Here is a 15,666-nt window from a genome sequence, read left to right on the forward strand (position 1 = left end):
TGAATCTTCGTGGGACATCCTATGTCGGGTTCGTTCCGTCGGGCCGCAGATTGGGAACAGCCTGAATGCCGCCGGTAGTTACGCGCGCGGGTGTACGTACCGATCGCATTGTGAATGTGCAGGTGCCGTGCGCGGGTGCGCGTGCGCGTGCGCGTGAATGCGCGCGCACGCTCTCGCATCGGTGCGCGAACGCGTGTAAACGGCCGAGAGGGACTGGTTACGGCGGCGGCGACGTTGGACTGGCCGCGGAGCGCGCGGGTACGCGTGTGCGCATCAACAGTCGCTACCCAGAACCGGCCGAGTGCGTCCCAAAACGCGACACGACGCGCGCGCGCTTCTCCGTGATTTCCGTTCGCCATCGCGGCAACCGCGGTCCAGCGGTGGTGGTGCGGTTAGAATACAACGAACGAAAAACGGTTCGCGCCGTTCTTTATCCCGTGGTCCCCTTCGGAGTCCCTTCGACTCCACAGTCTCTTATTCCGGCGTCCTTGTCCTTGTACTTCATTATCCCACGCGTCGCCACTTCCCGTTCTTCGTGTGCGTGCCGATACACTCGAACACGGTCACTGTCATGGTGTTTTCATCTGCAGCCAACCGCCGGACGAAACATGAACGCGGCCGCTGCGGACATCGGTCAGGTGAGAACCGATTGTATGTTCACAATCATTATTATTATTATCATTACCTTGTACTGATGACACCGATAGCGCTGATATCGCGCGCGGTGATAACGGCACGGCTGCCTCGAAACGGTATGCACTTTTACCACCGGAACCGGGATCGCGATCCCTGATCACGACTTCCCGAATGTATCGAATTCGTCACGATTCCCAACCGACCCGTCCTAATTTCTTACGGCTGTGTGTAACCGTTTCGAGTACCGTCCTTCCCGGTCTCATCAGCCCCTATCGTCCCAATAGTTACGTCCGTCCGACAGATGAACGGGATCCGGTCTCAACGATGACGAATAATTGACGCATTATTTCACGCGTAAAACAATAGTTACGAAAGGCATATCCACTATGTGCTACAACGTCGCGTTTATTTCGAACGTTATTTGGAATTCGACGTATATTCCGGTCGGTCGGGTCGCGCGCCGGTCTCGTCGAGTTTGTGAAGCGACTCGGTTGTCCGTTGGCATGTTGTTCGATTTCGTATCATGCATATAATGTACATTCCAGGCCGCCGCCGCCGCCGGAGGAAATGGCGGTTTGGTACAGGTTTTACGCGATTCTCGGCGGCTAGTCTCCACCGTCCACCCGCGTCACTCGCGAACGCAATTTCAAATCCGTCTCCCATATCCGTTCGTTACGCACCGTAACAATGTATAAATACCGATTTATAAATTGTGTTAATACGATCCATTATTGCAAGAGATCTTATAGCGCGAAATGATACTAAAATACGCGAGATAACGCAAACGTGAAAAACACTGAAAAAGCGATACTTATTCAAAACGATTTTCTTCTCATAAACTATAAAATTTAAAAACAATAATTGTGGTCATTGTGTGTTATGTATTTGTAAATAAGTACATGTTATACAACTTTAATGAAACGGACATTAATATAAGGACTGTTCTTGTACTTGCTAATTTTCCCCCTACAATTTCAATTACGAGGTTTATGAAAAACTAGATATAAATTAAATGTAATACACGTAAACCGAGGTTTGCGCCAGAGGGCCAACAAAATAGAATCCTAAAAGTATGCAAAAATACGTGGTATACAACTGTCAAAATGTGTACTTCTTCACCGGTTGAATAAAAACTAATTTATCTGCTATTTTCAATGGTATACCGTTGAGGAGAAACGGAGAAAATTATGTTTTCAAGGTACACACACAAGTTCCCGTTTGACACGTATTCCGGTGACCATCTGTCTGTGGGTTGAGTGTGCAGGGAGGGAAGCGCGGATTTACCTAGCATCAGTTCATGATGTTGTATCTGTGGAAAAGTACTCTTCGTCCCGATAACTGCGCGACACCCGATTATCATAAAAATATCAAAAGGCCACAATGTGTGAACTCGATTTTTAATTTTTTTTTTTTATAAAAATAACATCGAATAAATAAAACATTATAACTTTCAAATATATACCGTATGAAAATGGACTTATTACCGACACACAATTATAGGGGTCGTCACTTGCCGTGTTAAACTCGCAAAGGGTCTCAACAAAAATAATAGTACATACCTATATAAAAAACTCTTATATCATGATCATAATCTAGCCTTTACCGTCAGGATCATGTTCGCACGAGCTCGTCGACCGAAACGTCACAATACCAATGTTTTCCGTGCTCCTGACAGTGGATCAGTGTTGATCGTGTCGAACAGTTTTCCCCGGACGACGGTCGCGAGGTCAGCTCGTTTCGCGTGTGATTATCATAATATCGATGTGTACCGTACGTTCGATGACGGGCGATGACGCATTGTAAACATATTGTGTCGTAAATATATACAGTGTCCAAATATTACAATGACGATGTTCGTTGGATTTCGCTTTTTTCTCTCTCCATATGTATTTAATTTTTCTATTGCCTACCGTCACGTTGTTGAGTTTCGTCTGAATCGTTCGTTTCAAACCTCACGCATATACACGTCTCCCCGACACTCGACACAATGGTGTGGTGACATTTACTCCACGTTGATTATTATTATTACTATTATTGGCCGTCAAGCAACGGACGCGTGTATTGTTTTGGAAAATATTGCGGCGTAAATAGGTGACGCGAAAATCACCGCTGTAAAACGGTTTCGTCGTGAAACGTTTCGATTATGGAACATTAACGTCGGTTATAATGTCGTACGACAATTACGTTACAATGGCGAGAACGCGCGTTGCCCCGGTGCAGTCCGCGTTTCGTCAAACATCAATGTCGATCGACGACGACTCGTAAGACCGTTTACCCTGTGTACACGTCCTGTGACGGCAAAATAAAAATACCGATAACGCGCATCGGTACGTTCCTAGTAGTACGCGATAAAAACGACAATTTTAATTTTTCCATGTGCGTGTACGATCTGAAACGCCGGCGTGCGTTCATTGTAAACATACGTTTTTCAAACGTTTTAATTTTAATTTGCCGTACGAAACGTTTGAATGTACCCACCTAAATAGGTAGTATTGAACGTGCGTGTACCGTAAAAGCAATAATATTGCATATTAAACGAAAACAAAACGATAGAAATCGAATGAAATCTTTGCCGGATATTTTATCGACCGAATAATATGCAAACTTCGAATATTTTGCTTTCGTGTCGATAATATACGATGGTTTATTCATTTTTTTCCTTTTATGTGTATACGGGTACTTTGAATTTTATACGCTATCAAACTTTTACTGTTCATGTGGTAGATAATCCATACGCATTTGAATATCCGGTTACAAATAACCTTTTACTAAATAATGTTTTTAAATTTTAACCGGATGCACTCTGCGTTCGGATTTTTTATGTTTTTTTTTTTTTTTGTCAACCCATTATGTTAAGTTTAATTGTAAATTATTTTAAATCTCTGTAGAATTAACGAACAATACATAATGTTCCAATAGTGGTCCATAGATACGCAGAGAACTTGCATACACGTCATGGGGTATCATCAGTATGTGTTAGCGTGTTTGTGTGAAGTATAAATGTACAATATGTGATTATAATAAATTTCGGTTTAGCCGCGTAACAAGCTTAAATTCTCCAATAAAACGTTAACAGTTATGAGCATGTTATGTAGGTTAACTTAACCAACTACGTTGTTCAAGCGTGAGCCTGGATGGTTTTGTTTTAAAATATCTTTTGGCAAATTTTGCAATTATCTCAAATGCATTCCAATTGTACAAGATAGAAGCGATGTTCCTTTTATACGGCCGTAGTATGCCGATAATATTGGTGCGTGGAAATTGTAAGCCAATTACACTGTAAGTCTTTAAACTTCCATTTACCTGAGTTTAAGCACAACACTATATTATAAATTATAGTGCGAGTAAAGGTTACCAACTATTAGGTTATAGCTTAAATTTAATTTTGTTGTGTGTACACTATTCGCAGTTAATGTGTGTTTTTTTTAAATTGTACATATTTAATTAGAAACCTGGAAGGTAAAACGGATGACTTTGATATTATAACACACCAGTATTATCACTTTACTAAACCGTAAGTCGGCACCGATTACTCAAAGTAATGTATTAAGGAGGGTTTGTTTTTGACATGCGATCAATCTAAATATATTTATTACTCAGTAATCTGGATTTCTGGAGTTATTTACCATCATTTTATTTGCAAAATTTTTATTTTTGTGAACGTCAGACTAATTAATAACTTAATAGTTCCATTTTTAAAGTTCGAATCGAATTTCACTTTGCAATTTTAGTATTTGTTCTTGTCAATATATTGAATCTGATTATGTAATATGTAGGTTCTTTTAAAATAGTACGTAGAACATTTTAGGAAATGACTAATTACACCTCAACATCTGTTTGATTGTGGTAATGGCAATAAATAAGAAAAACAAACACGCATCCAAGCTAATTAAATAACGTTTGAAGGTTTAGATATCTAAAGACATGTACACATTTACATAAGCAATGAATCATGAATAGAACTTATAGGTAAATCACTGTCATACTATTGATATGAATAGGTTCCTAAATGCTATGTATATTTTAAGTAGATACCTATATATTACCATAGATTAAATATATAATGATTAATTATATATCTAATCTATAATATTACTTACTTTGTTGTTTCAATGTATCGTTATTTGAATTAAATAAATATACGAGTGAATTATCTCTGATGATATAATATCAACTATTTGTAATTTTTCAATCTTTAAAAACGATTAATACAACAGTGTTAAAACATAAATATCTATAAATGTATGTGATAAAATTGAACCAGTTCGAATTGTTCCGGAAGACAAATTGGATTTATTCATATAAATACTATTTTTATTGTGTTTTTGTGGTTGTCGCTTCTTTTGGCGTTTTACATATAAAAATATAGTTGATGATCGTGATTTACACGTTTTATTTCATTCCAAGATTGATGTTGTAATAGCTTATTTACCATGGTCACTACATGCGTTTCGAAATTTTGATTTGTCCTGAGATTGAATTTAAATTTCACATATTTGATACTGATAATATAGTGTAATTTTTTATTTTTATAAACACTATGTAGTATAATTTATTTACCACAGGTATCTGATGCGAATAAATGAATAAATGATGCAAACATAAAATATAATATTAAGTTAAAAATAATACGGTATTTTTTAAAAACAAGATTTTAATAAACGAAACACAATATAGTTAACATTAAAAATTGCGGAAAAAATGTAAATACTGTTATTAAAATGTATATTTCATTTCAAAGTATTTTGTAGTGTTTTATTTTGCGAAACAAATTTCGTTTTCTTCCGTATTTCTGAAGTATTATTCATCACATTTTATGGCTTTAATATTATATGTTTACAGTTTTATATATATATTTTTTTTAATATTTACCAAAGTAACGTTAGCTTAGACTTTTATAAGAAAAACTTGAAGTATATTTGTAGAATTTTTTACAAAATTACTTTTAATTATAACATAGAATTTTAGTAGAATTTAAACCATCATTTTCTCACACATTTTTACTTTTATTACGCTACAATGAATATTTAGGACAATGTTTGTATTTTATTTTTATATTAATTCCGGATCTCCTACAAATACACAGTTATATTATTTAAATTAATTTTTTTATTCAAATTTATGTAAACAGTAAATAGGCAAGTGCTATATTAGTCGGTTATGAGCAAAATAAATATTTCCGCAACAACCTTGAGATAATAAGAGAGTATCCGTCTTACATAAATGATTTAAACTATAAAAAATAAATACAATATACATTTTATATACTTATCTACATGTGTTTAAATGTTTACCCATTCATTGTTGTTAAATGAGAGTAATTTTTAACGTCGGTCATATTATTTTATTTAATTATAATCGTAACATTTAAATTAAGACTTGACGATATCGCGTACACATGTTTATTTATACTGTCACGGGCTACACAACAGATGATGAGACAGTTTTCGTGCTCGTCACTATATAATCGGTTATGGAAATATGCGCGCGCGCGCGCGCGTGTGTATTTATGTATTATGTATATGTGGGTTCCTGATTATGATGTGTTCCTGCGAATGGTTTCATTTTCCCTCTCAGCTTTCGATACGGCTAATGTATAGTATATTCCGTATACCCTCTGTAGAACAGTGAATATTTTAACGATTTCAATATGAGGGAATTGTATAGGCGCGCGCGTGCCCGGTAGACACATACACGAATAATTAATATGTACGCACCGTACATGCACCAGTCATCAAACATTGCGAACACAATTATATCATGTCCGTCTATGGATTATCGTGGTTAAACGTACAGGGTACTCGGAAAGTTCACCGCCGTCATCGTGTTGGCGTGTGAAACGCCGGCCCGCGCATTTCGAACGCCCTGTATGTGTTTCACCTATGTTTTAATGTATGCAGTGTGTGTACGGTAAATAATTATATTCCTGTACACGTCATCTAAAGACCGATAGCCTATAACGCGCTGTGGACTGTAGCATAGCTGTACGCATAGCGTCCTATATACTATGAATGTGCGAGGTTACTGCAGCCGCCGCCGGCCATATTTCACCGTTTTGTTAATGAGCTTCTAATGATTTTTTTTTTTTTAACTGAGATCCGATTGCGACCTGTTAATTGTTCTGTTAATTAATAATAGGCAGGACAGAAATAAAATTATATTTCAGTTTTAAAGATACATGTGGATTTATTTGGTGTTTACCACGATTGTGAACTAAACCGTTCATTTCGGGGGATTTCTTTTAGATGCGTCAAAATCATTTTTTACTCGGAAAACACACTATCACGTACGATCATTCTATGTCGACATGTTTGTGGTTTTGTTTCATCAAATTCGTGCCTTTGTCATACTATTATTATTGTATTTTTAAAATTAGTCACATGAAAACACGATACGCCAAATCGTTATTAATATTATAAAACGGATCCTATTGAAGTGGATCCGATGAAGTATCAAATATGTATTTATTATTACGAATAGCGGTTCGTTAAGAACATTCATGGCGATATCGTGATTAGCGCAATTTATTTAATTGTTTTTATGACAACATATGTACGCATTCCTGCATTTAAGAAAAATTAACGTATTGTCAAAAAAAAAAAAAAATAAAAAAATTAATGAAAGTAATTTGCATAATGTCGAGTTGTATGAATATCTAATCAAAGTAAATATTTGTGGAATGCGTGGAAAAAAATATGCAACAATAATGAAGTTCTCTTGCAGACGTAAAATAACGATATAGATGTACAACATACTAAAACTATTAAATGTTAAAAACTTTGAAAACCCATTATGGCGTACAATGTTGGATATTTTTATAATTTTGTAAGTTAAACGCTTTTATTACGTAGATTGTTGTAACATTGTAAAGTAATACATTTTATCTGTTAACACAATATATACATCAATTATGGTAATAAAACGAGTAGGGCTGCGTGATTATTTTATTTCCATATAATCGATCTGTAGAAAATTATATCGATTATAATCGGTTTTTTTATACATATATTCTAATCGATTATTATCTGTTATAAATATTATAATTGATTCTTAAACTTTAATCGGTTATTATTTAAACATAAATTATAATCAATAGGGCTCGGATGTTGTTGCATTTGCAACTTTTTTTCTATTTTTTCGATTCATTGCGAAGTAGGTTATAAATTTATTTTAAACGAGTACAAACAATTATCTAAAAATTTTCAGTGCAACGTTTTGTAATTTTTGACCTTATTTCAATTTTATTGCAATTTTGTTGATTTTCGTCATTTTCAATACAATATTATGTATTTTTTGTTTGTGATTTAACATTTTAAAAAGTAACAAAAAACATAACAGAACATAACGTATAACAAAATTTTGTTAGATTATATAGGAATAATCTATGGTTTTTTTTTTTTTTTTTTTTTTAATAAGAAAGCTTTAAGTTTCAGCTAATATAGCTTAACAATTACAGATAATCTATGGTTAAGTTGGGCAACAAAGCCCAACCAACAAAGGTTGTGACTTGTGACGGCTCCATTCACCGTCGTTGTTGGTGGTAACTGGAAAAACGGTTTGATTAGTAGAAAAGTTGTCCTTACTCATTAATTGTTTTTACTCATTAATCAGTCGATTGATGTTAAATATGTTCTCAGTATGCAGATCACAAATCAAATATGTGTCCTGGTGTTCATTCATCCGTTAAATTCAACATTTGTGAAAGGAATAACAATATAATTATAAATATAACATTGTATCAACAATAATTCTATCAAATTTTAAAAATAAGCTCTATATTCATTTATGTTTATATTATTTTAGTAATGGTAAATGGGATTTTAAGCTATAAATATAAATACTTCAAAAATAATACCATGGCCGCTATAATGAAAACATTTTATATTTATGTTATATTCCTAAAATATTTTTCAATTAATATTTAAGTCAATTAATAATTGTTTTCATTAATAGAAAATAATCGTACCATCTTGATTATTCGATTATATAATCAATTAATCGAATAATCGAGAATAATCGAATTGCGGTTGTATCGATTATTTATAAAATATGGAAAATAATAGATTAATCGATTAATCTATTAAAATTATCGATTATAAAAAATAACCACGCAGCCCTAAAAATGAGTGAATTAAAGCTAAACGAAAAAAAAAAAAAAATGCGCTTTATTTTTGTATAAATTTAAGGATTCAAAAAATATTCAATAATAATTTTAATAGTATCTGTTTTTCTGTACTATTATATATTTCTCCATTATGTACGTATACAATGAAAAAACTACATTTTAAAACACTAAAATAATATTAATAAAATAATGAAGATACTCGTTTTAAATTAATAAAGTATAATAAGTAATTTTATATCTATTTCATGTTACACATTTAGTAGGAACTGTTTTTTTTATTTTATATTTATTGTATTTAAAAATGTTTCAACACACTGAGTGCTATTACAAGTTTGAGAATCTTATAATATAAAATAATTATAATTACATAATGATGTTTACATATTTATTTGTTATTTGTATTATGCATATTTATAACATTTGTATTGTTGATATTTGATGTTATAATTGACATTGATAATGGATATAATTAGTTTATTTGTAAGAGATTTTAAGACGGTACACAGAAGAGAGATAAAGTAACTAATTAGTCATTTTAAATTAGATATAAAACTTAAACGAGTATTGGAAATTTTGTGTTTCGTATAAAAGTTTTGATTTTTGGTGGTTTTCGCATAAGATTTGGTTTTAAAATTTGGCGTTGGAATCAGAGTTTTTGGCTGGAGTGACTCTTGGAACTGTTTTTTAGAGCAGCTTTGTAAACTGGGCATTTTTTATAGTTAGATATGTTTTAGTCATTGCAAAGGGCACATTTGGCAGAACTGAGATGGTCTTTAGAGCACTCGTTCGTGGTGGCAATTATTTAATGTGTGTCCGTAGGATTGACAATTGTGACACTGTGAAGGACCACGTTTATTTTTATGTGGTTTCTTAATCGAGACTTTGGTATTGAGTAAGTATTTAATTTCGAGAACATCTTTGTCATTGTCTTGTGTTAAAATATCTACAGAAAATAAGGGTAAAGGACATTTGTTTTTATTTTAGACGTTGTATATGAATTTAACTGAGTGTCCAAACTCAGCTAAAGCATTAATAATGTCATAACTTAAGTTGGATAAGTGTAGGTTTCTGATTACGGTCTTATAAGTGCGAAGGTGACGAGGGTTATATGAATGAAAATTAGCATTAGTTTTGTGTAAATGATCAATAATTTTATTAAAGTTAGTTTTAGCAACCTGTTGGTTGTATGATGATGTGTGACGACGTTGACAAAAAGGTAAAACCATTCTTGTCGGTGATGTTGTTTAATACCTAATTGAAGAAAGAATAGTTTGAAATGTTTTTGACGTGGATAGGCGGAGTCGGAGGTTCCATGTATTATTTAGTGTAAAACAGGTTCACTGGATCATTCTTGAAGTTAGTTAAAGACAAAGTTGTTACTACATCGTTATTGTCATCAGTGGCGAGTGGGACAAATGGTTAGGTGAAACATAGAATTTGATTTTTTTTGTCATTTTGAGTTGGTGAAATTAACAAATTTCAATTTAAAGGTTAGGTGTGTGCGGTGAGACCAAACCGGCATTTTGTGTTTATTCATAGTTATGATATTATTATAAGTTAGGCGAGCACAAAAAAAGGGTTTTTTAAAATTCTATCCCTAAAAGGGTCAAACATTTGATGTATTGATCAACGCACAGTCCAAACTGCTTGGTCTAGAGACTTAATATTTTTTACAGAGATTCCATATACAACGAGCACCAAGAAGATATTTTTTAAAATTCTGCCCCAAATGCGTTTTAAAAATCAGATAAATTTAGGCAGCGAAACGTGATTTCTAAAAAGTTAAATTTTTTTTTTTTAGTAAAATTTCCGATTCACTTTGTAAGTGCATACTTAATAAGTATAAATGAATTGTATAAGTATTACTTATACAATTTATTTATTATTGGGCTTATACAGTTTACTTATTAGTATACACAATAAAATAATAATCTATATATCTAAGTAGGTATATAAAAACCAAATACCACTTACTCAATTATCATCACTATATCTTAAAAGTGACGGATCGTATGCAATTTAAATTTGACATAGTGGTTTCAATAACACTCTAGATGTATAATAACAAAGGATTTTTCAAAATTGAACCTCTAAGAGAGTAAAAAGGGGTAAAAACGAAAAATAAATATGAAAATAATCGATGTCACAAAAATTATTTTTACGCTATATTTTAAAAACGACAACATTTATAAACTTGAAATATGATATAGTGGACTTTTCAATACTTTAGACGTCCAGTAAGAAGGGATTTTAAAAAATATTGGCACTAGCAAAGACGGTGGCAATATATATATATATATATATATATATATTATCTACACACTACTATACCGATTCATTTCAAATGTCATTTTATTTGTTTTTTTATCAACTGTTACACCATATTAAGCTTTAAATAGTGTAAGTGTCATTCATTAAAAACTGTCTCAGAAAATACTGTTCCGTGTGAAGCCGGGAAATTCAGCTAGTATATATACATATTATATAGTTATGAACAAAACATACTTATACGTCGTTACAACTGCACAAATTTATTTTTTGTTTTGGTATGGTTATTATTCGTATGTATACATTATTATTTTTTCGATTTGAATACGATTTGGTGTTCCATATTGAGTTGAACAGAAAAAAAAAAAATCGAATAAACCACGTAATATTATTAGCGGCTTGTTTTTCATAATAACTACGCGTTGCTGGCTCTCCGTTATGAACAATTCGTATTATCACTTCGCTGGGGTGATAATGATCTCTCGAGTGATCACCACTGGCGTTTTTCAAAACAAAATTAAATTTATAGACGAGTATATTAGGTATATATTATGTGCCGAGCATGCATCTAAATACGTACTATCGGTCGTGGTCTGTTGTGGCTGCGACAACAATGGTCAACAACCCAGACAAAGTGATAACACGGGTGGGCAGGTGTACGTGATAATATATGGTTTTATTGTACAATGCGTTTAAATGATCAGTCAGTTCATTACGCAGGTCTCATTTGTATGGTTTTACGTTATTCGATTGCTGTTGCAAATATTGTTGTTTATTATAAACGCATCTCTTTGCGTTTTATTTCCGTGCATGTGTCTTATAAGCCATTTTTATTGTTTAAAAACGAATGGACTGTGCATTTTGGTTTTAAAACGACTCGAGGTGTAATATTAAAAGTAACAATATGGAATGTAATGTTGTCAAATTTTCTGGTATTCCGGGGGAAGAGGGCTTGAAACTAACCAACCATCTGATTCCCGCGAGTACGTTACCATACAATGCCCGGAGTGGCCTTTCGGTCACATTATACTAAGTTGCAAGTCAAATGCCGTTACTGCTACAATACCACATTGTATTTGATTATACAATTGTTCCACATGAATGATTGACTCAATATATTTTTACTTCAGCACATTTCTGAGGAAAGAGATAAGTTCTATTTTTCGGATGACCCTTTTTCTTTTCATTACGTGGTTTTATTTTTTATTTTTTTACAATAAACAACGGTTTATCGTTGATAAAGTAATGTTATCACAGTTCAGCTGCTGTCGGTTCAAACAGATTGAAAAAAAAAAAAAACATAACGTCTGGTAAAGGAATACATATGTATTGTTTGAGGATGACAACGACCAAACTGCATGTTCACCACGTACTCGTAAAGCTGGGACACTCCCACCACGTCACGTCCATTATCCGTCGAAATGACCGGAAATGATCATTTGTTTAGAGGACCGTGAGTACGGTCAAATTGTGCGAGGATTTCGTTTGTCTGTGTATGTATGGGTGTGTTTGCACTACGAATAAAAATTAATAAAAAATCTGAAATAAAAAATGATAAACGAGCGTGCAAGTGTGTATTGAAACGGCAGAGGCCGTTAATATGGGAACCGACTTTACTGTTTATCAGCTTCTTTTTACTTCTTCTACCACGATAGTGCCGTATGTGTGCAGTCCAACATAGGAAAAGCGAAAAAATATTTGGTTCGTAAAATGTGAAAACATCGATCGAACTACACAACAGCCGTCGTCCGAACAAGTATGGTAAAATCGACGAAAGTTTTATCAATTAAAGGTTTAATGTACAAATCGTAATTGGGTTTAGTCACGTAACAAAAGTGAAATTGCAACTTTCCACGAAATACGACTGGATTAGCTATGGGTCTGTTGACAAGAATAACGTTATACTCGTATTCAACGTTTCCATAAGCTCATTTTTCTTTAAAAAAGAATTTAATTTAAGTTAACAACTAAATGTTGGTAATTTGTCAATATACATATTTTTGTGGACCAATGAAAATGCCATACGGAACAGATTGATTAAATTATTATTTGTTATCGTTCTGATGCACTCGGAAAAAAATCCGTGCTAAAATGTTTAATTTAAAATTTGAGTATTGAAAAATATGTTACTCTAACAATGGAATTGCCATCGGTTGCGAGTTTGCGTTTATTCATCGCGTGTTATTTATTTTTCTACGAACCCTGTGCGATTCGACCATAGATAGATTTGATCAACTACAATTTTAATATTTGCCGAGCTCTCAGAAGGTATAAAAGCGTTCGACTATCCTGGTCCGTATAACGTTTGTTTCCGTTCGATTCTTATCGGGTTGTCGAAACGGAATTTTTTAGTTAAAGTTATTCTAAATATTAATATCCTGCCGAGAACCACTCATCTATTCCTGAACGATTGTTCTCGATTCGCTCTAATGTGTTTCACAAAATCATTGAGTAATGCAAGTTATTTTTACATTAACATGTTTATGCTAAATATGTTAATAAATAAACTTTTACAGCAGATTTGAGTTTATTTAATTAAAATTTGTCTAAATAACGCAGTGTTTAGCTTGGGATTGTTATCAAAATTTTTTTAACGGGGCATTGCCCTGTCAGATATTGCTCACAAACCGCCTCTGTTTTCAGCTAGGTACACATGAAACCGATCGATCATCTCTATCGCTTCAGCGTAAACTACAGTTATACCCGGAACTGTTGCTAGTGCAAACAATATTAATAATAAAAACGTAGATGTGATAACACGCGTGGGCATTGTTCTTGCGAACAGTATCGTTTTTACGCGTGTAACACGACATATTGTACTACAACGATCCGTTAATTTGATATTGATGTCAAACACGCGTTCTGCAGGTACACGGCACTATATTAATGCTTAATTATACATCATGTTTGTGGTACCACATGATCACAGCCTCAGCAGTGACACTAGAAACAGGGATGGCTATACACAGATATAAGGATAATATATTGTTACAGCGAAATCTTCCATCCATCCACCGCGCATTTTCGTTTGTCGACAGTATTTTGTTTCATGATCTCAATTATTATCGTTTTATTAATTTTTTTTTACTCTTTTCTCCGTAGTAACTATAGTGTACAGGATCCAATCAATATGTTTGTCGGTCGGTAAACTGACGAACATTTTATAATCCACATTGGTTACCTCAAGACGTTTTTAATAAGTTAATACTGTTACATAATTAGTGCCGTAACTAGACCACTCGAGGCCTGTGTGCGAGTCAAAATTTTGTTCAAAGTCATCTTGTTCATCAAACGTTTTTGAGCATTTGATCTTTTGAGGCCCCATAATATATAGTGACCATTCTCCTCTTTTATATCTAATCTACACTGCTAATATACCTACATCTTCCTTCACTATTTTCAATACTTTTATCGACGACACTAGTATCTTAGCTTCAGATATTAATCCACAGTTGCAATTTTCAAATTACAATACTACCTCAATTACTTGAAAACTAGTTCACATTATGGAAAATTAAAATTAATACAAAAAAATCGAGCCACATTACTTTTTCTCTTCGTTCTAAAAATTGTCCACCAGTCAAATTTTACAACCAACCTCAAACCAATCAAGTCAAATACTTAGGGCTTATTTTTGATGAACGAACTTGGAAAGACCATATATCCGATAAAAGGAAACATTTTAACGCAAGATTACATTTACTTCGACCTCTTCTGAAATCCAAATTAAATCTGAAACTCAAAATTCTTATCTACAAAGCACTGATGTATCTTTTATGGTATTATGGTATACAAATTTGGGGTAATTCTACTCCAAGTAACATGCAAAAAATCCAATCTTTTCAGATCATCTCCTTACGCACTATAACAAAATCTCCCTGGTATGTTAGTAACAAAACCCTCCATTCAGACCTGAAATAAAATTATGTAAAACCAGTCATCGAAACTGTATACCGTAAACTACTCCAAAAATTTGGCTCTCATACTAGTCTCAACATAAGTCACTTTGCTTCACTCCACATCCCTGAAAAATCTAATAAAAGTGGTGTAGAGATTTTTATTAGTATTATTCCTCACTAGTATTTAAAGTTGATAGCTTCATCGGGAGTCCTTCTACATCGTGTCAATTTCCATGTTAAAAAAAAAAAAAAATTTCATTATTACTTGTTTGCTTGATTTTATAGTTGTATGATTCATTGTTAAATAGTATAAGAAAAAAAAAATTTCGATGGTTTTGAAATAATGTCTGTTATCGTTTGGATGCCAGTGGTTTTGACGGATTCAATCGTTCACCAATGTAAGGGAGAGTGTGATGTAAGAGGCTCAAAAATAAAAGTCGGAATACGTAAGAAAGGATTGGAGAGTTGTAAAGTTTTATAATGTTGGTTTTTATTGTCATAGAGACTGTTAGTTTTATATAGGATTGGGTAAACGGGTTCGGGTCGCATTTTTGGTAATGTTAGTAGATGCGTTGTCTGAAGTCAAGTTTGGGACCAAACGATAATGCCGAGGCGTTTGACTTGTCAAGATCGGTTAACTGTATAATTGTCGACAAATAAAGAAAAGAAGCATAGTTAGTTGTGTTCTTACGTGCGAACGTGACGGCTACAGTTTTCGTTCACGTAACAAAAAACGTG

The 15,666-nt window shown here is 33.6% G+C and overlaps 1 protein-coding gene across 1 annotated transcript in view; it reads left to right on the top strand.

Moving 5' to 3' along the window:
- Positions 1–236: 236 nt before the first annotated feature.
- The window catches only part of LOC112686824, a 31,354-nt gene continuing 15,924 nt past the window's right edge, over positions 237–15,666 (top strand). The window contains exon 1 of the mRNA XM_025559269.1: positions 237–638. Within this exon, the coding sequence (XP_025415054.1) occupies positions 609–638 (30 nt within the window). The 5' untranslated portion in view covers positions 237–608. The remainder of the gene's footprint in view (positions 639–15,666) is intronic.

The sequence above is a fragment of the Sipha flava genome, unplaced genomic scaffold (genome assembly GCF_003268045.1).
Source record: "Sipha flava isolate LNK unplaced genomic scaffold, YSA_version1 325_pilon_pilon, whole genome shotgun sequence".
Classification (NCBI taxonomy): domain Eukaryota; kingdom Metazoa; phylum Arthropoda; class Insecta; order Hemiptera; family Aphididae; genus Sipha; species Sipha flava.